This window comes from Lepidochelys kempii, chromosome 2 (genome assembly GCF_965140285.1).
Source record: "Lepidochelys kempii isolate rLepKem1 chromosome 2, rLepKem1.hap1, whole genome shotgun sequence".
NCBI classification, from domain to species: Eukaryota; Metazoa; Chordata; order Testudines; family Cheloniidae; genus Lepidochelys; species Lepidochelys kempii.
In genome coordinates this window covers 76,860,828-76,886,471 of record NC_136381.1, presented here as the reverse complement: position 1 = coordinate 76,886,471, position 25,644 = coordinate 76,860,828, and the positions used below count along the sequence as shown (strand labels likewise).

General features: G+C 38.3%; 1 protein-coding gene across 9 annotated transcripts in view; it reads right to left on the bottom strand.

The window, feature by feature from the left end:
• The window catches only part of TRAPPC8 (trafficking protein particle complex subunit 8), a 114,625-nt gene that overhangs the window by 14,449 nt on the left and 74,532 nt on the right, over nt 1–25,644 (bottom strand). For 8 of the 9 annotated variants that reach the window (XM_073331307.2, XM_073331309.2, XM_073331308.2 and 5 more), the window contains 12 exons: nt 25,393–25,587; nt 25,023–25,153; nt 23,584–23,655; nt 22,964–23,090; nt 20,784–20,941; nt 19,728–20,170; nt 16,660–16,804; nt 15,099–15,195; nt 13,967–14,035; nt 13,790–13,830; nt 6,480–6,659; nt 4,207–4,308 (listed from right to left, as the gene is read on the bottom strand). In XM_073331307.2, coding sequence (XP_073187408.1) covers nt 4,207–4,308; nt 6,480–6,659; nt 13,790–13,830; nt 13,967–14,035; nt 15,099–15,195; nt 16,660–16,804; nt 19,728–20,170; nt 20,784–20,941; nt 22,964–23,090; nt 23,584–23,655; nt 25,023–25,153; nt 25,393–25,587 — 1,760 coding nt within the window. The remainder of the gene's footprint in view (nt 1–4,206; nt 4,309–6,479; nt 6,660–13,789; nt 13,831–13,966; nt 14,036–15,098; nt 15,196–16,659; nt 16,805–19,727; nt 20,171–20,783; nt 20,942–22,963; nt 23,091–23,583; nt 23,656–25,022; nt 25,154–25,392; nt 25,588–25,644) is intronic. The other variant, XM_073331313.2, reaches the window with a different exon arrangement.

Here is a 25,644-nt window from a genome sequence, read left to right as displayed (position 1 = left end):
TGAATTGATTCCGTTTTATAAATAAAAACCCAATCCTCAGTTTATATTCATAAATTCCTATTTCTAATTTCTGCTTCATATTATTGCTAGAAACTGTATTGTACCACTTAGTTCTTAAAGAACTCAGTCACACCTGGCCTAGTTTCCTTTTTTTCCCCACCCCCGTCTCTCTTTTTTGTGCTGCTCAAAGGAGTAAGCTACATTTGGCATTCTTTGATTCTAATTTTATCTCAAGAGCAGTTTCTCATGTGTAGACTGGAGGGGGGGGGGAAGCCAAGGGGATAAACAGATTCAAATTGTCTGTTCATTAAAGACACTACTACACTACTGCACATGAATCAAGTTTTTAAAAAGCAATGTTGCTTAGCAACATTAGATGCGTCAGAGCACATGGATGTAGCAGCACTGTCAGTTATAATTTCTATTTATAACTTATTAGAACAAAATATTAAGACTAAGATGTGCCAAAACAGATAGCTGACCAATCTAGTCCAATATTCTGCATCCAACAGTAACCAAAACCTAATGTAGAATATGAAAGTGAAAACTCCATCTCCTCATAATGCATATATAGACAGTGGTATAATACTGTACATATAAGGGGAAAAATCTTTCTGATTTCCACAGGGAACAAGCTATGCTATGAAGCATATGATATTACTCTTGTGCTAGCTAGGATAGCAAAGAGTGATTTAGAATTCCTAATTTCATGGCCAAAAGTTTAGGGAAGGAAATGTATCCATTTGATGTTGAAAGTGCAATTTAATCAGTCTGGTAATATGCAATTATTCATACTGGAATTTGATTAGGTCCAGGATTACACTAAGTTTTTTTTTAAACAGTTCTGCTGGAATTATTATGGACTCCATGTTGTCAGCATCTTGGTTTTACAGTCTCCTTGAAAATTGCTATGGTTCAGTCAGTTGTGGATGATAATCACCTGCTGGCAACTGCTGGAAAGGCAATTATATGTTCTCAGTTTAGAAGCATTTGGTAATTGAAAAAAAATGGCTGAACAATTTCTCCCTGAGCAGCATGATTCCACCTTGTAATCTCTTCTGTTCAGTTACAGACAGTGAGGCCAATAGTTAAGATTGCCCAACACTTGTAAGCCATTGGTTTCAGTTGCTAACTTAAGTCAAAACAGCTTAAATTTGACAAAGTTTTCCATGCCAGGTGTCTGCTTAGGGCTGAATTTTTGGGGGGGTTAGTTTCAGTAAAAATGGTTCAGCCATTTCTCAAAACAAAGCTACTTTTCAGCATGGCAGAGGTTTCTTTTTTTAGTAGTCACAAAATCCATTGTATAAGCCAGTTTCATGATATGAGGATTACACAAGAACAAAAGGCTTTATAATGTGTACAATTTTAGATAAAATAGTGAAATATTTACATAAATAGCTTTTTTAAAAGTACTGACCGGTTACCAGACACTAATGACAAAAATACAACCATTCGTACCAAAATGGTTAAGAACTCGGAAGCCTGCTCCTCTTAAGCATAAATGGCATTTGGATACCACAGAGGAAAGATGCTCTTATAGGGGAGGTACTGGACAGGAACCTAGGGAGACCTGGGTTCAACTTCCACATCTGTCACAGACTTGCTACGAGACACAAGGCAAGCCACATACTCTATGCCTCATTTTCTCATCTATAAAATGGAGTTAATACATCCCACAGAAGGGTTGTGAGGACAAATTCATTACATCTTCAGATGCTGCACTGACAGGGGATATGTAAATACCTAGACCAGGGTTCCCGAACTTGTTCTGCCGCTTGTGCGGGGGAAAGCCCCTGCTGGGCCAGGCTGGTTTGTTTACCTGCCACGTCTGCAGGTTCGGCCGATCGCGGCCCCCACCGGCTGCGGTACACTGCTCCAGGCCAATGGGAGCTGCTGGAAGCAGCGGCCAGTACGTCCCTCGGCCTGGAGCAGCAAACCCTGGCCACTGGGAGCTGTAATCCACAAAAACCGCAGGCCCGGCCGGGGCTTTACCTGCACAAGCGGCAGAACAAGTTTGGGAACGACTGATCTAGATACATAACCATATCTGCTTTCAGATGCAATTAGAAAAAAAATTAGCTCTTGTCCTAGCAAGCTAACAGTATAAATATAGTCAAGTTTGCTATACGTTTTTGCAGAAGGGGGCTCACAGGAAATACATACAATACAGATTTAGGGGAAAACAAAATTAAGATAGCTAACATGTAAACAAAAATAGGCAGGATAGTGTTACTTAACTTTTAGTTACTGAGACTCACCTACCTTTACCTTGCACATTACTCGTTTTAAATTCTTCTTCACATTCACAAATACATTGGACTATTCATGTGTTCAGTATTACACTGAGTTAATACAGTTTTGTACACTACTAATTCTTGTAATTACCAATGCTGCACATACACATACTCATATATTCACCACTTCGTTGCAGACCCAAATTATTCATTTTCTTCTATAGCTGTTTTTGTGATATCAGTGAGAACAGATATTTTAAAATTTAATTGATCGATCTCTCAATTCAGTTTGTCAGTTTCTCTAGTTATTTCCTCTGATAATTCTATTTATTTTTATAACTTATAAGTTTTATAGGGAAAGCTACACTAGTGCACAGAATACATCAGAATAAAGAAGATTCAAGCATTTTTATTTAATCCCTTAGTGCATCAAAACTCAAAGTCCTTATTTTGGAAGCAACTTATTTTATTTATTTATTTTAACCCAAGTTGATTGGGTCTTTTTTGTGTCAGAGGGAACTCACCCAAGTTTCACTACTATTATATTACCAGGTACCTTTCTTATACTAACATGCTGACTTCTCTATTGCCTCTTAATACAATATTGTATTAAGAGCTCTGAACTTTTTTCATCCAGTTTGATTTTAGTCCTGCAACAAAACTCAAGGAAGTAATTTGTTTAAGGCAATTATGCAGTTACATCTCATCTACATGGGTCATGGGCTTACTGCCTTTTTTCCTTTAACATGAAATTAAGTTAACCATTTTGAGGTCCAGTAATTAATACTACTGAAAATTAAGTAAAGCCAGTAAGTGCTAAAACACTGAACTTTAGCTCTTAATAGATTTGTCTGAATATCCTATGATTGTTTAATTAGGTGTAAAAAGCTTGCGCATTCAACGACACTCTTCCATATACTTGACGTTCCCATTATCAGCAGATCACTGAAGTACACTAACAACTTCCAAGACGAAAAGGAGTACTTGTGGCACCTTAGAGTATTCCTTGTGGCACCTTAGAGTACTCCTTTTCTTTTTGCAAATACAGACTAACACGGCTGATACTCTGAAACTTCCAAGACATTATTCAGATCTAGTATGTAAAACATGTATTTAGAGAATCCTCAGTGCTTATATCAAAAGTATAATTAGGAACTATGCCATACAACAGTATCTAAAATTATATTCATGTCTTTGTCAAACAATCACTTCTGTTGCTTACACTTTTATATGTTAAAAACACCTAGCCAATATTACACATTAACTCCCTTCAACATTTCGTATGTTACACGGCACCAGCAGAAAACCTCTAAGAGAGTGGTTCTCAGCCTGTGGTCTGCAGGCCACTTGTGGTCCAATCAGCACACCACTGCGGTCCATGTAAACATTCTCAGGGCCACACAGGTAGTATATAATATAGCGTGGATGTGGCCCGCATAACACCGAGAGCTGCATATGTGGCCCAAAATGGTAACTAGGTTAACAACCACTGCTCTAAGACCTTAGATGTATTTACGTTTTCCACTGAAAGTTTTGTTTTTATAGTTGTGTCAGTTAAGACTTGAAAGTATGTTGCTAAAATTAGTCTAAAATTAGCAGATTCCTTTTAACTTACAAGATGTATACTTACAAGAGGTTTACAAAATTACTACTACAGAAGCCTTTACAAGGTAATTTCATTAACTTATTTAGATACGCACATTTTGGAAACATACAGAATCATAGAATCATAGAATATCAGGGTTGGAAGGGACCTCAGGAGGTCATCTAGTCCAACCCCCTGCTCAAAGCAGGACCAATCCCCAATTTTTACCCCAGATCCCTAAATGGCCCCCTCAAGGATTGAACTCACAACCCTGGGTTAGCAGGCCAAAGCTCAAACCACTGAGCTATCCCTCCCCCCCGAACCAAACACTTTATAAAGGTTTTTGTAAAGCAAGCAGTTTTTAATACAAAAAAGTATTAGGATTACCTGCTTTTGAGGAAAGGAATAAGCCTCCTTCCCTACTGTGTGAAGAAGAATATGATGCTGGCCTTCTAAAATAAGCTGCTTGTTGTCTTCCACAACATACGCCTAAATACAAAGATAACAGACATTTAATATTTCTTAATTTGCTGCAAACCTCAAAAGTGTTATTCTCTTTTATAATACAAACTTTAGAAGTGATGACTACCTTGCATTTATACCACCTTTTATTTAGAAATATTCCAAAGTACACCATAATCTTTACCAACAGATTTACAAAATTATGAATAAAGGAACCACTTCATCTTCCAATAAAGTGCAATTACTTTGCAGTAGAAAGCTAAGCAGCTAATTAATAAATCCCATCTAGAACAGTCCTCTGCGTTGCCTTAATGTTTCTAATTCAAGGAACTGTGAAGAGTGGGTATGCAGTGTATTTCACAAAAATAATTAACAATAAAATTCACTTTAAACAAAATCTCAGGTGAACTATGTAAAATCTTAGGATACATTGTAGATACACTTATTTAAAATCAGTTTTGCTCCATTCTAGCATTGTGGTGTATTTTTAGAATTATTTCAACACTACTAAAGATTACCGAGTCAGTGCTTAGTTAACATTGCAGCATATTTTAAGGGAGATTTTATGGAAGTCTCCTGGCAGCTTCTAAGCTGCTATCATGGGTGGGAGGAACCCGTATTTTCCACTGTGTTTACCAAGGTCCTAGTCTGCAGCCTCAGAAAGCAAGACTCCCACTGAAGTCAGATCCTAGATGAACGCATTGTGAACTTCAGGGGAAGTCACTTATTTCATTTCAAATAAAGGGAATTTTGAATCTTACTGTTTTTGCAATTACTCTTCATTTGGAACACCACTGCATGTCAGCAGTTACAAGAGTCAACACTTTTTTAGTGTTGCCAACTCCCTCTATAGGAACTCTTCACAACTCTCATTATGAATCACAGTCTCTTGCTACTACCTTGGAAGGGACACTTATTCCCCCACTGTAGAGGGAGGTAACAGTTTGCAGAAGCTCACTTGAGACAGAGCTGGATCTAGACCTCAGGTCTCTAATATAATGAAGCCAAGTCCCATTTATTTTGTCTTTCAAAAACTACACTCTTAAAAAAGGTGCTGTGTTACACACTAACAGTGAGTGGGCTCTGCGTTATCTGTAAATAGCTAAGCCATATAAAGGATTTTATGGCTCTGCTATTGCTTCTATACTAGGGTGACCAGATAGCAAGTGTAAAAAATCGGGACGGGGGTGGAGGGTAATAGGTGCCTATACAAGAAAAAGCCCCCAAAAATCAGGACTGTCCCTATAATATCGGGATATCTGGTCACCCTATTCTATACTAACAGGTCATGATTTTGTAGCTCAAATGGTAGAGGTGTCAGGTTCAGTCCCTGCAGACAATCCCAAATGGGGGCACTGTTACATTTAGCTATACTGTTTGTAACCACAATCTGCCCCCAGAGCCAGGAAGAGAAACGCTAAAGCAGGAATCCAGCAGTGTTCTACTGCTGTCTAACATGTCTTGTATGTATGGGCCAGTCAATTTAGGAAAACAGCAGGCTTTCACCCTCAACAATTTCTTCCATAACTGAAGTGGAAAAGTCTGGTGCTTCGTGGAAGTGAAAAAAAAAATATATAAAAGTTAGCATGCAGACTCCCGAACAAATGTTGGAATTTTATATTGCCAAACATAGTATTTAGATTCAGTGTAATTTGTTATGTTGATACATTTTTAGTGTTTATACTTGGTAATTAAAGCCACCCCTTTAAAAAGTGAGTGGGAGCATTACTTCAAATAAACCCTCTAAGAATGTGAGCAAAGTGTGGGAGAGTCTACCTGTGTGTCCAGAGAGATAAAGACTCTGGCTGCATAAGGTTCAAAGAGGTCAGAACTTGATTTACTATCTTTCAAAAAGCAAGCCTCATTCACCCTGAGGAAACATAGGCACATATGGAGGGAACAGAATCTCTCAAGTATTAAGCCAATCACATTTAAATCTAGACATGTTTAAAAAAATGGCTTTATTATAGTAATAATTTTCAGTAGTGTCCCAACCTTGGTTTCAATTAACTTAATTTCCTGTTTTCAGACAAACTAAAGTTTAATGAAAACAAAAGCTAACATTTGTCTGCAAATTAGGAGTACATCTCAAGAACATTACATTAGATATAAACAAAATCTCATTTGCTCTTATTTTCTACTAATCATGTTTCATAATCAAGCTACTATATGGATAATTGAGAACAGACCATACATACCTTCCAGAGAACAACAATATTCAAATCCACCTTACTACATTTTTGTATCAATCTGACTGCCTCATCAAATGACTGTTTCACAGCTCCTTGAAACGTATTTGATTGTGTGTGTGTTCTTTTTAATTCAGAGGATAAGCTTCGGAAAAAAAAGTCTGCACACGGACTAGCTGAACTGATTATCTGTAAGAAAACACCACATTTTGCTTTCAGTACATGTAATAAACTGATTCAAGTTTAGTCTATGAAGGTGGAATTTCCTCTGTTGTGGAGCTTCTCAGCACTAACTCCCTGGTAAGCAAAATAATCATGCATATGGGCTTTTGCAAATCTTCTGTGCCACAGAAGTTAACTCCATACCAGCTCTAAATAAGCCAGTGTAGAAGAGAGGAATGGAGGTAGTCCAGTTCTATCCCATGACCAAGGGGGAACCGAGGGTCTACTGTTCCAAATGATAGCCTGCCCTATTGAACTGATCATGGTTTGGGACTCCCCAACAGGCTTTAACTACCTGCTAACTCATGTAAACATTACAACTGCCCTGTCTTAACTAGGCTTTTACCTCAAGTTAACCAACTCTAGTTAGCTAAACAGAATTAAGAACACCTCTTTTGTTGTAGTGCATACCCATATTTTACTCTTATTACATTATTTCAGTCATTTTTATAGGAAGCTCTAGCACGCCTATGATTTGGAGCAAAACACGATTTTTGAAAAGGATGTGCTGTTTGCGATCCCCAGGGAAATCTGGCCAAGTTATAAGCCTGAATATCACAGTTCACTCATGCTTATTAGAGGTTTGTTAGAGTTTGGCAGGTAATTTCTCCAAAGATTTGATCAGCAATGAACATGCGCCATTCCAACAGATCCTCTATGTGGTGACTAGACTATACACACATCACCCCCACAGAATGAATGCGCAGGCTCAATGTCTGGGCAGCAGGACACTGCAGTTGTTTCTTGGGGGCCAGACATCAGCACTGAGACCAGAGACACTCCTGTGCTCTCAGTGCCATCACTTCGGGACCCAAACAGCCCAGAGAAGAAAAGTAGCCTGACTGGCATGCAGAGAGGTTAGGAGAAAGACTGGGAAAGGAGACAAAGGGTTTGTAGCCACTGGACAACACATCCCTCTCAAACCTTGAACTGAATCCAGGATTCTGGGGTCCCAGCATTATACTGTTATCTGCAAACCACTGTGAAACCCACTGGTAAAATCTGTTTCATCCCTCTCTAGTGGCTGGTCCATATCGAGTAGTGTTTCTCAGTGACCGGTCCGTGGATCTCCATGACACAGTTTAGAAAGGCAGCAAGCCGGTCAAAAAGGTTGAGAAACACTGATGCAGAGGAAGACTAACTACTGCTATTTGTTACTTCATTGCTCAAGAGAGAGAGCCCTGTGCTGTAGTGCTAAAGGTTCCAGCCCTGCTGATGACTCTCGAGGGCATCAATATGGTTAAAGTGTTGCATTTGATGTTTTCCTGGAGGCTTCCCAATCCTGCAGTCCTGACTATATAAAAATTTCAACTTTCATTTAAAAAAAAAATTAGTCCTCATGGTCAGAGAAGAGTTTGAAATTGTGTCCCGAGTACACACTGAAAGCTTAGAAACCAGAAGCAAAGAAAACCAAAAAAATTGGGTCTCATGATTTTCTTTTTTTTTTTTTTTTTTTTTCCAGGCCAGACTAATTTTTGAGCTCTTGATGATAGCAATACTATGGTTCCCAGCATGAAATTAGGATACAACTTCCTGTGTGTATAAAATAGCAAACTTAAAAAACCAAAAAGCCATTAAAATATTAAGGCTGCAAAGTCTATACATGGGGTAATAACACCTCATTTCATTTTCATTTTGTAGGCCCAATCAATTTAACCAAGAAAGCCTCTTTCATTGCCCTTAACTATACCCAAATTGAGGCTTGAACTTTGACAGAGGCAGTGGCCAAAACCCTGGTCTAGGTCATTATGAGGGGAATATGAAGTTGGAGGACAGAAAAAAAAAAAAAAAAAGATATCACTACGATCCATCACTTACTCCAGAACTTTTTCAACCAAATCTCACAGAATAAAGTAGCAGTTGAGGAGTCTGTCCTTGGGAGAAGACTGGACAAGGAGGTGGTGGCAATATTTGGTGCGTCTTCCTACTCCTTCATCCCCACCCTTCAGAGGTCTGTCAAAATGTCCAAACTATATTATCTTGTGCAACCCTGTTAGCTGTTGTGTATTGGCAGATTCCTCAGACCATGGGAGAGGAATGATTAACCCTGGGCTTGGGGAAGTAATAGTCTATGTGTCAGTATAATAATGCCCACATCTGTAATTTTCACTCCGTGCATCTGAAGAAGTGGGTGTTTTACCCACGAAAGCTTATGCCCAAACAAATGCGTTGGTCTTTAAGGTGCCACCGGACTCCTCGTTGTTTTTATGGGAGAACTGTGTTTCTAGAATGTTTTCCTACAAGGGAGACTGATGAGACACAAGGACTCTATTAAATTTGAAACACACACAGAAGAAATACTGCCCTGACATTTTTGTGGGCCTTACTATATGAAACTGCCCAGGATTTTTACACTTAACTAGTATTTGTATTCATATATCTGAAAGCCTGGACTAAAGACTGCCATTTAAACCCGTGCCAATGATGGGCAAGATACACTAACAATTGAGTAAATATCAGAGGGGCTATCTTACTGCTGCTTATACCTCCTGGTCCCCCTACTCCATTGTCGTGATGAGATGAACCTGCAATTCTATTGCCACTCAGCCACCCAAGTTCATGGTGAGATAAGGCACAGTGGGAACGGTCAGTCTCCTGAATTTTATATAGACACACATTTGGTGCATGACAGCAAGGCAGGCACAGGAGAATGTGACAGAAAAGCCACCTTTCAGAGAACCTTAGATTCCTGCATACTGAGCAGATCAATGCTAAAATGGGGGGAAATTAGCAAGGCTTTGCATTTGGGGCATTTTTGGCCCTGTCTCATGAGCCTTTCAGCCATTGAAGTAAATACGAAGGAACCTGAACACATGGCCTGCTATGTCTCAAACACAGAAGAGAGCTGAAGTCCACATGGAATTGGCATGACCAGCAAGAACAAACTGTTAAAATCTTCAGCCACTGATCGGGTCTGCTATGCTGAGCAATGTGGAGCAAACCCAATCATTAGGAATTTGAGGCTCAAAAAAAAAAAAAAATGTAGAATACAAAAATGTTGGAATTGATGCCCTTTTAAAAAGTAATGACTTGGACCAATTCATTCAGATTAAGATCTATTGTCTTCCACAGACACTTAGCTAAAAGCAATTTTGTGTTTTTCTGATTGTGAAAATATCCCGCGATATCTGTATTTTCATAAATTCCTTACCAACAAGTTCAATCAGTACAATTCATACCACCAACATCAAGGCTACAAAGTGCCATGGACCTGTGCAGTGAGCTAGATTGCACAAGCACGTTGCAATTGTGGCTCATGGCCAAAAGAAGCCACTATAGTACCTGTTGAGTAAGTAGCCTCTGCCTTGTGGCCTCCTTCCCCCCCTCCTCCAATGGATTTTAATGGGGGGAGGGAGGAGAGTAGCCTGGAAGGGTATAACAAAGCAGTGATAGAAAATTATTGGGATCCCAAACTGGTCCCAGGCTCCCCTTCCCCAGCCAGCATCAAGATAGCTTATCAGACACTTTCATCCACCAGGCTCTGAAATCCTCCAACAGAGCCCCTCCCCAGCTACCTCCCAGATACCCCTCTCCCCAACTACTCCCCATCAAATCCCTCTCATTCACATTTTCCCCCTTAAATTTCCCCACACTCCCAGCTGTCCCTGTCTTCTCCCACAAGCTATCCCCCACGCAGAGTCACAAAACTCCCCCACTAACTCCCCAGCCTGAACAACCATCTCCAGTTGCCCTCTCCCCTAGCCCAAAAATTCTGCTGGTCACTCAGGTATGTAATCTTGCCTCACCTTTGGCTCTGACCTCTCTCTAGGACCTGACTTCCACATTATGGCTAACTCTTGCTGATTCTTTCTGCATAAGGCTTGAGAAATAAGACTTAAGACATGCCTTTCCTCTCCATCATCCAGCTAAAATCCCTATCCAGGGTCTCATTTCACATCTCAATTACTGCAACACCCTGTTCTCTGGCCTGGACAAGTGCAATCTTGCCCCAATTATATCCATTCAATGCTTCTGCAAAGACCATTTTCCTTGCATGTTCCTTTGTTCATGTCACCCCTCTCTTTGCATCCCTCCACTGGCTCCCCCTTTCTCTATTGCATCCAGCAGCTGCTTGTCTTCAATTTTAAAGCTCTACACAACCTATCCCCACTCTACGTATCATATCTCATTCACAATCAAGGTCAACTCCCACCTTCAGTTGGACCATGATGCCAATCATCCATTTGCTAAATTTTCAAATAAGCACCTTCATGTTTCTCCCATACTCCCCCTCATGCTTGCGAGATAATTCCCATAAACATATGCAAAGCTACCTCATTATCCTCCTTCAAATCCCTCCTGGGAAAAACCTTCCCCTTGCCATGATACACTAACAAAAACTTGACAATGGTTAGAATGCTAGTGTACTCAGACCACTGTCATTGACAATATTATCTCATTGTTTCCTTGTACTCCATCTATTTTTCTATAACCTTCTGTTGTCTCTTGTTATATACTCGGATTGTAAACTTTCATGGGCAGGGACTGTCTGTGAACCACCTAGCACAATGGAGTTCTGGTCCATCACTAGAGTTCCTAGGTGCTACAGTTATAAGTAAGTTCTCCCCCAGACAGCTCCTACCCAGCACCCACCTACAGCCTTCACCAAGCACCCAGCTTTATGTACCTCCAGATCCCATCCTTAGCACAGTTTGTGGCAGAGGGTATTGACCATAAGATGAAGTTTATGATCCTATGGTAAATATGTAAGTTAGTTCACATAACATCACGTGGAACTGTACAAAGCTTAGTGGTGATGCAGAATCTGTATCTTGGACAGTTCTGAACTCATTTTCCTTTCTAGTATACCTGGGATGGTAGCATTAGTTTGCCAAATTTCTAAAAAGCAACAATTTAAGTGTACATGCTTGTCTTCCACTAATGCTCATCTATACATTGAGTACTGACTAAATGTTAACTTAATTTTTACTTATTATAGCTGAACTGATATCTAAGATTGTAAATAAAATGAGATGCTTGTGTTTTACTTGCTGTGAATGACAAGTCAACGATACAAAATTCTGTTCCAGTATATGCACTGCAAACCCTACATTCTTTGATTGTGAAAGACAGAGAGTGTCTTAATAGTTTAAAGTCTTATGATTAAGTATTTTAAATCTACAAAAAATGCCATTGAACTGGAACAGTTTGCTATAGATGAAACCAAGCCAACTCACGTTCCTAAGAGGATAAAAAGCTTTCAAATATATCAGCATGTTTTCAGAGAGAAATCTTAGTGTTCCATGAAACAAACAGTTCTGTTGAAAATATTAAAAATGCAGAGAAACTGACTAACCCTTATTTCAAGATAACAATCAGCATCTTGTTTCATCTGTGTTCAGATGCAATCAAAGATGATCTGCTAAATAAGCAGACACCAAGAGAAACTGCTACTTCAGGATCAGGTGATACAGATTAAGCTGGGTGTTATCTGATGGGCAGAGAAAATTACTAAATGGCATTATAATATGTAAGTAAAGAAAAAAAGCAAAGGAGCTTTATGAGTTTCCCCACTGATGCTCATATGAAACTACAAAAGAATAACTGTGTCTACCAGTGCTCTCATCTTGAAGTTTAAAAGTCACATTTACAGTTACTTCTATAGAATGTGCTGCCTTTCAACTACATACAAAGTCAAACAAATCTTTTTTTATAGACACATACTGTTCTATAAAGTCTCAATATGAACCATTCCCTTTGCTCAACATGAACTGTTTACTGGTTTTGACACAAGGATACCCTAAAGCTTTGTATCAGTGTTCAATCTTGTTTCTACTGAAGTCATCATCAAGACCTCCACCAACTTCAATGGGAGCAAATCAGGCTCGTCTATGATCAATTTGACCGAAGGCATCAGATACGCTCTTAGCTCAGTAAAATCAGACACAGAACGGATAAGAAATACTATGCATTTAAAGTAAGATTAAACCAATATTATACACAATCACATAAGGTATTTTGCATCTAACAAGCAAAATCAGTGAAATCTCAACTTGAAGAAGTGTCAGGTATACAAGCTAGTTAAAAAAAATAAAATGTAAGAAGGCACAACTGTTTAAAAATTTGGGCACAGTGGTCACATTTGAAGCATAAGTCTATGCTGAAAAGTGATTTTGAAGACAGACATTACCTTCTCTGTACTGAACCCAACATAGCAAGCCCCAATCATCATCCAGACAATACCATATTGTAAATACATAAAACTAGCACCTTTAACTCAACAAACCTACACTCCATTTGCATTCAGAGTCAGAGGGCTACTTTATTCACAGTTCCCCCTGCCCTGCTCCACTCTCCCTCTGCTATAAGCATTCAATAACTATGAAAGAATATGGATTCTTCCAAATTCTGCCCTCAAATATACCTACACAATCCCACTGATTGTGTTGCACAGGTATATCTGACTGTAAAGTCTTTATTATTAGTGATAGTGCACAAGACAAAAAATACAGATTGACTTTTTGGACATAGGTGGGTTTGCAGGACTGGCAATTAGGGAAGAGATCTACTTGCAACACAACAAGCATATCTGGAATTCACTGAAACACTCATGGAACCCCCCCCCCCCCGGTATACTTTTTACAGTCACATATGTGAGCAGAACAAATTTTTAAAACTATCAACAAATGTAATAGTTATTTTTATTATTTCTATTACAGTAACGTCTAGAGGCCACAACAGATTAGGGTTTCTCTATCCTAGGTACTGAACTGCTTACAATCTAAACAGAAAAAACAGAAAGGGTGGGAAAGGAAAGAGGTGAAGTGAACTGCTCAGTGCCACAAAGCAGTGGCAGGGCCAGAAATAGAACCTAGGTCTTCAGATTATCCACTACCTTATCCATTGGATCATGCTGCCTCCCATATTGTCTATATCCATATTGTTTATTCTGTCTATGTACACTTAGGAAGCAAGGAGAAAGACTTCAGGGGATAAGAATGTGTGTTTTTAAAATACTAGCACAAACATGAAGTGCAAAAGATAATTGTATGCCACGTACGGAGGTATTTCTTGGGTAATAAAGGCTGTGACTGGGTCATATGTACAAGACAGGTATTTAATATTGACAAAGTATTAAGTTGTATCAATTTACATACCTGCTCATTTCCAAAGACAATGTCTGCAAATGTGTAATTTTCTAAACGACAAAGAGAGAAAGTGTCACTTCATCTGCATGCAAAGTCACACCATGAGCACTTAAGTTTCATGGAAGGCACAAATATTTTTGAAAATCCCACCCAAAACCACTGTCCAATAAAGTTAAGTGAACCTACCTCCAGAGTTTTTGCATTTTACTGCTTTAAAGCATAGCTTTCCTCTCTCTCTACTGGCAAGTTTATAATCTGAAAGAAAGATGTTGAAAAAAACATTTCCCATTGAGCTAGATACTTATATGGTCTCCACTCCCACAGCACCTGAGCACCTCCCAAAACCACAGTCTTTGCAATCTGTAAGCCTGATGCACATAGGAGACTAACTATTTAGAATCCGATGAAGTGAGCGGTAGCTCACGAAAGCTTATGCTCAAATAAATTGGTTAGTCTCTAAGGTGCCACAAGTACTCCTTTTCTTTTTGCGAATACAGACTAACACGGCTGTTACTCTGAAACCTATTTAGAATCCGCTCATGAACCAATATTGTACAAGTTAGTTGCCTCCAAAACTATAATAGAATTTACTTAGCAAATAAGAAATGGAATCCAAGTTAACAGATACAAAGAATCCATCTTGCTATAATTATCTGGTATACCGATACCATGAGTCAGTGAATGAAAGACTTTCATTTGCACCTCCCATTACTTCTAACTTAGAGTAGGAAATGTCAGAGTAGAGAAAGGAGAAGCAGGTATGGGAAAGGAAACAATTACAGCATAGTAATGTCGGACTGTTCTGGTCATCAATTCTAGTGCAACAGGAAGCCCAGATGTTTGGACTCATGTTCAAATAAGCAGAGAGCCAATTTTACAGGTATGGATGAAGTAAATTTGTGTAAACTGAAGTAGATTAAATTAAAAATACATAAAGGAAATAGATAACCGAATAGGTTAAGTATCATTCTACCGCTATAAAAATAAATAGATGTAATATAACAGAGGAAGCAAGGCAGAGGGAGATCGGCAGAACCGGAGATGTAAACTCCACTAGTCAACCAATCCAAACAGCTTGGTTGAACTATCCATATACAGATGGATTTTTAGTTTATTGGTAGAGCAGAAATGTCTTTTAATGATAATGACAAATTAGTTTCTAAAAATGGTAAAACAGAATTACAAGAAATTTATTTAAAAAAGACAAGAGAGAAAACAAGTATATTTAAACAGTATAATTTGATGCCTTCTCTCATAAGATTAACTGTTCTTTGCCAAACAGAACAGTGACTAGCTTATACCTGATAAAAATACAAACCTTTGTCTTCAGAGAGATTTACAGCTTTCTGTAACTTCCAGTGCTTGCTGTTACTTGATACTTGTACTATATGAAATTCTTTAACCCCAGCTTCACTCTAAATAAGAATGAGAAAGTTAATTGTGCCAATCTAAACCAACTGACAAAAAGAGCAAATTTTTATTCTAGAAATGAAGAGCCCTATTTCAAAATATATGAGGCATCTGGCATCTTTGGGGAGGCCCTAATCCGTAATATTTGTACAGGTATATCCAGAGGCTACAACAGATTGGAGTCCCTTTGTGCCAGGCATTGTACGAAGACAACAAGAAAGTCCCTGCCCTGAAGAGCCTTCAAATTAAATAATCAGTCAAGAGGAAGGATGGAAGAGAAACAGAGGCATGGAGAGGTGAAGTGTCACACAGCAGGACAGCAGCAGAGTTTGAATAGAACCCAGGCCTTCTAATTCTCAGTCCAGTTTTCCACCCACTAGGACACTTTGATTTATCCATATCTCTATGTCTAAAATTACTTCGGTAAATATTCCACAACACATGGACCAGAAGCACAAAACCTATGTTTTAAATCAACTTCAAAACTTAATGTGGCCTAAACTCCTGTTTTTCTTAACATTTCCCAGAACGATAAAAACATTCTGCACAATTCAGTTGCAACTAAAACACTAATTAAAATTGTTTTATTTGAGGCTGAGGATGCCTACTGAGGTCAGAATTCCTCAGCACCAGAAGCACTGTTACAGTGAACAAGAGTTAAATGCTATGTGGCCAGTGAGAAGCACACTTACAAGTGCCCATATACTAAACCTACAAAGACACAGCCTCTCACAAAAAACCCATCTGCTGTTTCTTATCATGACCCAGTCTCTCAACGTTGGCTTGTAACAAGAAAGTACATTTGGGTTTTTGGGTGTAGTGTGGAAAGATTGCGAACCACAGCTATACAGATCATCCCAAGCTACTGTACCAGCAGCACCCATTACTTCAGTTAGGGGGATCTATCAGGTTGAGAGTTTGGCTAGTAGGTGTAAGCAAGAGTCAAAGACTCAGATTCCAAGTTCATAATGTTGAACTGAATCATTTTTTCATTTGCAGTTAGCAACAAAACTTGTGTGATAGAATGATAGGCTTAGTTATGACATTCAAAGCTAGTTATCCATGCTTTGCAACTGATGGGTATCAAGAATGCTTCAAATGTAACTTACAATACACACCCTCTCCAGTCAAATAAAAATTGGCACCTATCACAGTTCCTAAAGCACATTTGGGGGAGGGAGGAATTACAGTGGAACTTGTCTAAACTGAACTTTGATTTAGTGAAATTCCACTTGTAGTTGAAGAGTCCTAAATTGTTTCAATGCATTTTATTGAACGTTTCGAACTTCATGTTTGTAATAAATCTGTTTTGCAGAATAATTTGCCTTAATTAGTATGTTAAAGAGAAACTTGTCTATAAGCAGACCAAGCATATACTTACAGAAACACATCCAGATATGCAGCCATGAGAGTAAAGCTTGGTAAAAGAGTATAAAGAAAATAAAATCCCCTTTTCTAAACAAACTTACAGTATTGATATTTTCCACATCCACAAATACCAGCATATTGTCCCCTTTGCCTTCATCCTCAAGGGCATTACTTCTGCAGACAGTAGCTCGAACATTCAAAGATCGGCTGGTACAAATAACTGCAGTGTGTCTTAATACTCTATGACTAGAAAGAAAGTATCAGGTTCTAAATTGCAATACTGGTTTATCAGAGAAATTCTCATTAACTATTATGCTTTTACATTTACAGGCAGATGTAAACAGGCCATTAATTTGTTTCCAGCAGGCCATTAATTTGTTTCCAGCTCCCACTGAAGACATCCTTTGCTATATAGCATCTCCAGACTCCAAGATAAAAGATATAGCAAGTTGATACTCATGTTTGTAGGTGTTTGAAAACCTGTACTACTTATTAGGCTCAAGGTCCTGGAGAATGTAAATACAAGAATCACAACACTGACACAGGTTCAGATCTAGCCAGATGCAGAAAGAAAGCTTTTACGGCTGCTAGTCCTAAATTTTAAAAGTCTTAGTCTAGTGAGTACTTCATTGCTGATAAACATATATGTTAATTTCTTTAGTGCCCAAAGGTCCCATAGATCAGTCTGTATTTTGAAAAGTACAACTTTCAATTAGCTACAGTCACACACATATGCTGAATATGCAAGCACTTTGAAGTGTTGTTTTAGTCCAAAAAGACTAAAAATGGCACCACATTCAAAAACATAAGATTCTGGATGCACACAGGTATCAGAACTACTTACTCCAGCAAAAAAGGCTTATCTCTAATCCTGTTAGCAGTGCAAAAGCAAGTCAACTATTGTGAGCTTTATATTTTTCTGGCTGGCAAGTACTTGACAAAGATACAACCATTTTCTAAAGGTCAGCAGGCCTGCCTGAAGTCTGCAATACACCAGAAACTGAGTTCTGCACACCTTTTATTAGACACTCTGCACTTGGAATAGGACAGGAGGCCTGTGAAACTCACAGTGCACAAGTATAATATGCTTATAGCAAAGTCAATCAATATTTGATGGTATGTACCCAGTTACATTATATGCTCTAAGGACACAACCCACTTAAGCCTGTAGGATGGGTATTTATGGGGAGCTAAACAATAAAGAATTCTTCAGTCCAGTTTACATAACTCTCTTCTATTAGACTTGAGAGAGACGAGGTAATATCTTATCAGACCAACTTCTGTTGGTGAGAGACAAGTTTTTGAGCTCCACAGAGCTCTTCTCCTGTTAGATTTGGCAGGTAAACTGAACTGTAGCTAGGTTCTTTTTATGGACTACATCACTATAGTATATAAGTAGCTCAGCCCCATTAATTCATCCTCAACATCTGTTTGAGGTAGTGAAGTATTCTCACTTTACAGATGGGGAACTGGGAAAAAGACGAAGTAAGTTGTCCAAGGTCACATAGGAAGTATTGGTACAACTGGGAACAGAACTCAGATCTCCCAAGTCCCAGTGACTTAATCTAGGTAAAGCTAGAGGTTGAGAAGGTGCAGCAAGCCAAGAATATGAACAGCATCCCTGCACTGACTTGAAACTGTAAAAACAAGCCAGGACATAAATTATGAAGGGGAAAAAAATGAAAGGCAGAGAAAGAAAAGAGGGATTGAAAACACTGAATTCTCCACTCTGATCTATGAGCAGATAGAAATTAAAATGTTAGGTGAATGTATTGGTTCACTAGTGTCTCCTGAAGGCTCAATCCTCCACTGTCTGGACAACTGACGCCTGATCAACTGATAGCATGGTTCTTTAAAGCCTGTTTACAAAAGACTGAGCCTCTATCTGCTGCTACTCCTAAACTGTATTACCCAGGACAGGGACTGAACCTGAGAAGCAGTATAAGTCTCTCTGTAGAGCCATAGGAGCAAGGCAAAATAAGGAAGGGCATGTTATGGGACCAGCTGATGCATCTTGTACACTCTTTGGAAACCTGGGAGTGGACAATGGATGCAAATATGGTTCACCTCTGTTAAAAGGGAAAAAAGGAAGACGGAATCTGTGGATATTTGGGAATCTGGAGGGGTGATGGAGTGGGGGAAGCAGCCAAGCATTTTGTTGATGGCTCGTTGTGGCGGATATCCAATGCAGGAACTCTGTATGGAAGGGATATGGTTATCAGGTAATAGGGATTGGAAAAGGATTTGAAGGAAAACACTCCTTATGGGAGCTGCGGAAGGGGGTTTGGCGCCCTTATGTCTTGAACAGCAGGGAGCTGACCCCTCCTCCCTGCACTGTACAATTTGTTTCTGGATACTCCCAGCTATTAAAAGGAAATAAAGGTGCAGCCTAATTAACCCACATGCATGGCCTCCTGTCATTCTTCCAGTGTGGACAATCTCTTCTTGCCTATGTCAACCTGATTAGCTGCTATTTTGTAAGTGGTAACAAGAAAAGAAAAAAAAAAGTATAGAAAAAAAATCAAATGGTAAGGCCACCTTCTTTCCAGATGAGTAGCAAAACAAGTATCTTGAGTAAGAAAGCAAAAAGACATTACTGTGATTTTGTATTTGTGAAGAGACTATTTGTTTTTGAATATTGGTTGAAGAAATTAATAAGCTGGAACTGCTGGTCAAGTTCTGAAATGAAAGCAAACTTTCTTGAGGCTCTGGTGTGGACAGAGCTTCCCTTTTACAGTATCCAATAGCATCCACTCCACTCTCTCTTCCCCTAGGAAAGTAAGACAACCCACGAGCAAGAACTAAATATGCTTCCACGGCAAAAGCCTGACTTCACATACATTGTCCTTTGCTAAGAATTCATGGAGATTTGATTCATTCAGGAGAGTAGTACTTTGAAAAATTGCTCTGTCCAAAATATATGCAATCAGTTTGACAATTTAACCAGAAAGTTAACCTAGCAGCAGTGAGTTCAGTGTAATATATATATAGCCACTAATGTTTATGCTTTGCTTTATTACTACAGCAAAGTTAGACACCAGTTTGACACCACTTTCATTTTTATGGCACTTAAGTCCAGAAATATTTAACATACCTAAATACATTCAGTGTCAAGTAGTTTACTAGGTAAGACCTAATTTAGTTTGAAAAACTTAGTTTAAAAACTTACCACATTTTTGAGTGTTTTTTAATACTTTCATAGTAAAACAAAAAGTTTATTTCATGAACCCCTTCTTCATCTGGTCCATGTAACCACATTGGCAGCTGGACTGAAGCCCCAGGGAGGAGGACAGAGTCAGGAAGTGGGACATGTATCACCTCTGGCTGACTTCCTGTGCCAACCCCAAAGTTTACAGAAGAAGCTGATGACATCAGTGCTGTACATACAGAGGTAGAATCTGTCACAACAGTCTTGTAAGCACTACAGTTTTCAGAAGCTGAGGGACTCAGTGGTGTTAAAACAGCAGTATTTCCACCAAAAGTAAAAAATTCTGGATGTTTTGATACAACCTTCAATGCAGTTAGAGGACACTTGCTCACATTCACAAATTCTACATATGCTTTTCTGATTTCTCCACAGAGCAGCCCTGTAGGAAAATTTATAAAGAACACCTGCATTGGGGGAAAAAAAATTATAAGGTTAACAATTTAATAGTAACATATTTCTGAAAATAACTTGAAAAAGCCGCCACAGTGTTTATAAACTAAAAATCTAATTTGTCAATGTTAAATTTAACAGTAAAGGGAATCATATGGAACCATCGTAAATGAAGGAATTTTTCTGTTTCATTTTTGCTTTCACTGACCCCCTTCATACTCAGGAAATAAGGCTCTACCTTGGGAAATTAGGTTTTGCAACTGGAGATAGAGAAACCAAAATGCTAATTTGCCAGCTGTATTTTTTTTCCTTGCACTTTTACTTATAAAGTTGTCTTAACTCAAATTCTGGCAGAAATGTGTATACTTCAACAGGGTCACAAATTTTGTGATGATACCTGTAACCCTCTGAAGTTTCACCTGAATTAGATACAAACTTGGTACTTTGATTTACATAATCCACTACATTCTGCCCCATTATAAGATTGCCATTTTGGATGTTAGGTCAAAAGACAGCAATGCTATAAATAAAGTTAAACCAAAAGTAAAAAATATTACTATTTTATAAAGGTATAGTTGAACGTTTGACTATGTGCTCAAATTATTATCAGGGGAGAATATAAAATACCTCCAACAAGGGCATTTCCTCAGTTATAATAGGATCTAAACGTCGATCTGGTCCATATTTAATGGATGTTTTTTCTTCTTTTGTATTATTAAGTCGAGGGCCCTGAATTTCTAAGTCCTGTCGTCCTCGTACAGACATCCCATTATAAACAAATTTTCCTGAAACAACAACCAGCAGTTTGAAACCATGAAGTTACATAAACAATATAGTTTACTCGTTATTTTTTCAGCCTCAAATCCTTTCAATTTCATGGCTTTCTAATAAAGAAGATATACTTGAAAACCATTTACTATTTTTCATTTTAAGTGTGAACATAATGATTATTAATAGTGCCCTACCAAATTCACGGCCACAAAAAAAGCATCATGGACTGCGAAATCTGGTCTTTTGTGTACTTTTACCCTATACAATACAGATTTCATAGGGGAGATCAGCATTTCTCAAACTGGGAGTCCCAATACAAATGGGGGTCACGGGGGGGTTGCAAGGTTATTGTAGGGGTGTCACAGTATTGCCACCCTTACTTCTGCGCTGCCTTCAGAGCTGGGTGGTCAGAAAGCAGCAGCTGCAGGCGAGGCACCCAGTTCTGAAAGGCAGCACCAACAGGAGCAGTGCAGAAGTAAGGGTGGAAATGGGCATCTGAAAAGTGGTGGCTGCTGGCTGAGGGCCCAACTCTGAAGTCAGCAGTACAAAAATGAGGGAAGCAATATCATACCATGTCACCCTTACTCCTTTGCTGCTGCTGGCGCTGCCTTCAGAGCTGGGCTCCCGGCTGGCAGCTGCCGTTCTCCAACCACCCACCTCTGAAGGCTGAGAGAAGCACTGCAGAAGTAAGAGCGGCAATACCACAAGCCCCCTACAATAATCTTATGATGCCTCCCCATCCCCCTTTTAGGTAAGGACCCCTACAGTTACCACAGTGACATTTCAGATTTAAATATCTGAAATCATGACATTTATTATTTTTTAAATCCTGTGACTGTAAAAGTCACCAAAATGGACTGTGAATTTAGTAGGGCCCTAATTATTAAAGATTAAACGGCACCTTTAGAGACTAGCATTCATGAAACAGGAACCTGCAATCTGCACCTGCATAGAAGCCATGCCTCAACTGTTTTGGAAGGACCAAAACAAGATAGTTCAATTTTTTCCTAATCAGTTCTTATCCTCTCAGAAATGTCAGAAAACCCAATTACATGCGTCTTCTGACTTTTCTTAACTAGGAACTGGATTGAGACCAATCATACAGGCATAGATAGCAAAATATTTTTTTTCACTCCTAACCTTAATTGAACTTCTGTATAAAGTTAGAGAACAAAATCTTTCCTGGAAGATGGTTTAGAAGGAAGAAGAGGGAAAGATATAGACCTATTTTGAAATGAAATTAAAAATTATATGAAAGCACCCCCCACCCCCACACTGTTCAAAGAAAAGTAAAAAGGAGTGTAAAACATGATAGATAGAGCTCACTAAATGTGGCCATTTTGAAAGATTAAAAAGTAAGAGACACTAACCAGGGGGCTCATAAGTAGAACCATCCGGCTTACTCTACACAAAGTATGTATCTAAAGGAATAGCATGTTTTAGGAAAGAAAAAAGGGGTGACAACTGAAACATTTAAGAAGTTCTTGGCTGAAGTAATTTTTAATGTCATATCAAATCTGATTAAATTATAGCTTGACGACAAAATATGCCTGAGAACTTCACATTTTCAAAGCAATACTGGGAAAGAAAGCTGGTGATTATAAACAGGAGGAAAAGATGAAAGCCCAAGTGGCACTGAGATAGGAGAAGACAGCTAGAAGAGAAGTAAATGGAGAGGGACTCAAGAGAAGAAGAAAGTTGCAATGGCTAAAGAATGCAAAACATAGTAAATGTGAATTTGTTTTGCTTCAGATTTGATTTTTAATTTTCCTGGTTTTTAACTTAAACCCAGGATATAAGTGCTGAAGGGAATGTAGTTTAGGTAACAGTGAACCTCTACTTCCCTTCCACCCTCTTCTAGGTTCTGCTTCAGTCTGCCACTTGTGTCCACTTACTTTATCAGTCTCTCCCTCCTTCTTTAGGCATGCCCCCTCCATCACCACCAGCTGCCATTCTTTACCTGACAGACTTTAGTTCTATTCTGTGGTACAAACTAAGATTCTCTGCCATTTCTCAAGGGAATGCCATATCCTTACCTGCTTGCAATCCAATAGAAGGATCAATCCCATCTAACATCATAGTACCCTGAATAGTGCCAAGATTGTAAACGACTCCCAGAATATGTAGCTCCCCTGTTTGATGGGGAAAGAGCTTTAGTCTTGCCTGTGGAGATATGTTAAATTTTGTTGTTGATGCTACTAAGAAAAAATCCACTTATTTTTTACATTCAGTGTCCCATTTTTACAAAAATTCATAGCAACATTATATAATCTCGTATCAGATGCAACTGTATATTATACAAATTAAATCAGAAAAGCGTTAATCATAACTAACTCAATATCTACAAGATTTCTGTTTTTACATTTTTGCAGAATATTTCATTTGCACATCAGTAGAGAAATTATCAAGCACACAGGAAAAAATCTCTTCAGAAAACATTTCTAATCTGGAATTAGCCTATAACAGATCTTAAAAACAAAGGATAATACTGATGCAACAAGTACTGCAGTAAAAGGAAATTATTCCAAATGGAACTACCCTCTGTCTGATAGAAATGAAAGACAAGTTTAGATATTCTAAGAAAAACATTGTATCTAAATATACAATATTGGATAATGTGCATTCAAAGTGTAAATATAAACATTTACCTACTTACCATTTTTGTCTCTTCGCTATTAATTAAGAACTCAGCTATTACTTCAGCTCCTATCATGTCATTTCCACGTGCCTGGGGAGGAAGGAAGGGAAAAAGGCAATTGGTTGAAGAGCTGTTTTTATATCTTTATTAACAATGTTCCTCTGAACTAAATTGCTACAAATATTAGTTCTTGCAACAGTGTGTTGTTTTAGGGCACTTCAAACAAGCAAAAGCATGCACAATTTGAAGCCGTAAACAGGAACCTGTAGAAATGCGACCAGCACCAGCAGATTTCCTTTATTGCCACTTTTAAGGTAGATAGGTAATTTTTAAGCACTGATCAACCTTCCAAGCCTAGTGAGTCACTTTGTTAATTAACAGAGTTCCAAAGACCAATTCTGTTGTTTACATCATGATAGCGCATCTGAGATTCATCATACGTTGTGAGATGATCAGCGCTGAACTATGGATTTCATTGAGAATTACAGAAGGTTATATAGGCTTGCACCCCTTGCACAGCAAATAAAAGAGTTTTCAGAAGGAGAAAGTTAGCCAAACCACAAGTATGAAGTTCCCTCTTTCTATGGTTGGCTAGAAATAAGTCAATCATTAATACATTATGTAAAAAAAACCAGTAGTCAGTTGAGAGATTAAGAAAGTGGTCTAAACAACACCTTTTCATAGGAAATCAACTTGATAAGAAATAAATGTACTAAACATTTCAGAATAACGAAAACTTTACGACAGATCTCTTTGAATAACAAGGGTAATTTTAAGAGGAAATTCTGCCAACGAGAGACATTATCCAGAGTGCCATGATAAGTATAGGCTATTTTAAATATCAAGGGGTTGATTATGAAGTTATTGAAATAATAATGAAAGGTATCAGAAAATATTCATGTTACGTAAAAGACTACATGAAACAATTAATGTTAAAAGAAGCCAATGAGAACTGAAAATCTAGGCAAACTAACTCAAATGTAACATAAGGAATCAACTGGCCACAGAGCTATACTACTTGATTATAAATATTGCAGATTAAGTGACCCTACCTAATTAGTAAGAAAAAATAGGTATTGATGCCAAGGTTAAAAATGCATAAAAAGTTTCATCCTGCTGCTGTTATACCAAGTTTCAACTATCTGAGAACAGATGACTCAAGCTACTTTAAAGGGTGTGTAATTTAAATAATCTTATTAAAATCAGAGATTAGATATTCACATAATGTCTGTACTTCAAACTTTTACACTATTTACCATTAAAAGACTAAGCATTTGCCAGCTTTTAACAGTCATCCCCCCCAAAAAAATTACAGCAGAAAATAACTAAAGTAACTCATATGGTAAGTGTTGCCTTTTTAATAAAAAAAACATCTCAATATTATGCCACAGAAGAGTAAGTTTAAGAATAAAACTGTAAAAAAATAGTTCGGCAGTTAAACGTTCTTAATTACTCACCAACTCTTTTGTTTCTCCATTATGCTTTGCATTGAAATCTTTAGGTTGGAATTTCCAAAGCAACGATAGATCAGTCAACAAAAGTGGAACCTTCAATGGGTTTCTAAAGGCTACTTCCACTGTTACTGGTTCTATTAAAAAAAAAAGCTATTATGCACTTTATGTAGGAGTACGTATTTCAACAAGTGATTACACGCTATATATTCCTAATATGATCTGAAACTCAATATTCACCTCCAACAAGCCATATCACAAAAAGTAGCTTGGTTAGTTCCATAATAGCAATGAAACTTCCTGCTTACTTACTTAAACTTCCAGTTTACATTTAAAGACTTCTGATTTTTAAAGAATCCATACTCTATAAATTTACCTTCTACTACAGCAAGTGGAAACTTGGAGTTATCTGAATAGCTGTTCAAACAATACTGTGTCGGTTGAAAGTTTGATGGTATTATTCCTTTGTTAACCACAGCTACAACCTGTTCTTCAAGCTCCTTCCATTGGTGAGAAGATTCACAATCATATTCCTGATCAAGACTTATATGTGTCGCTGCCTGCTTTTCACCTAATAGAGAACAAATCAAAATTAACTGGCATAAGAGTGGTGTGCAACAGCTACAAC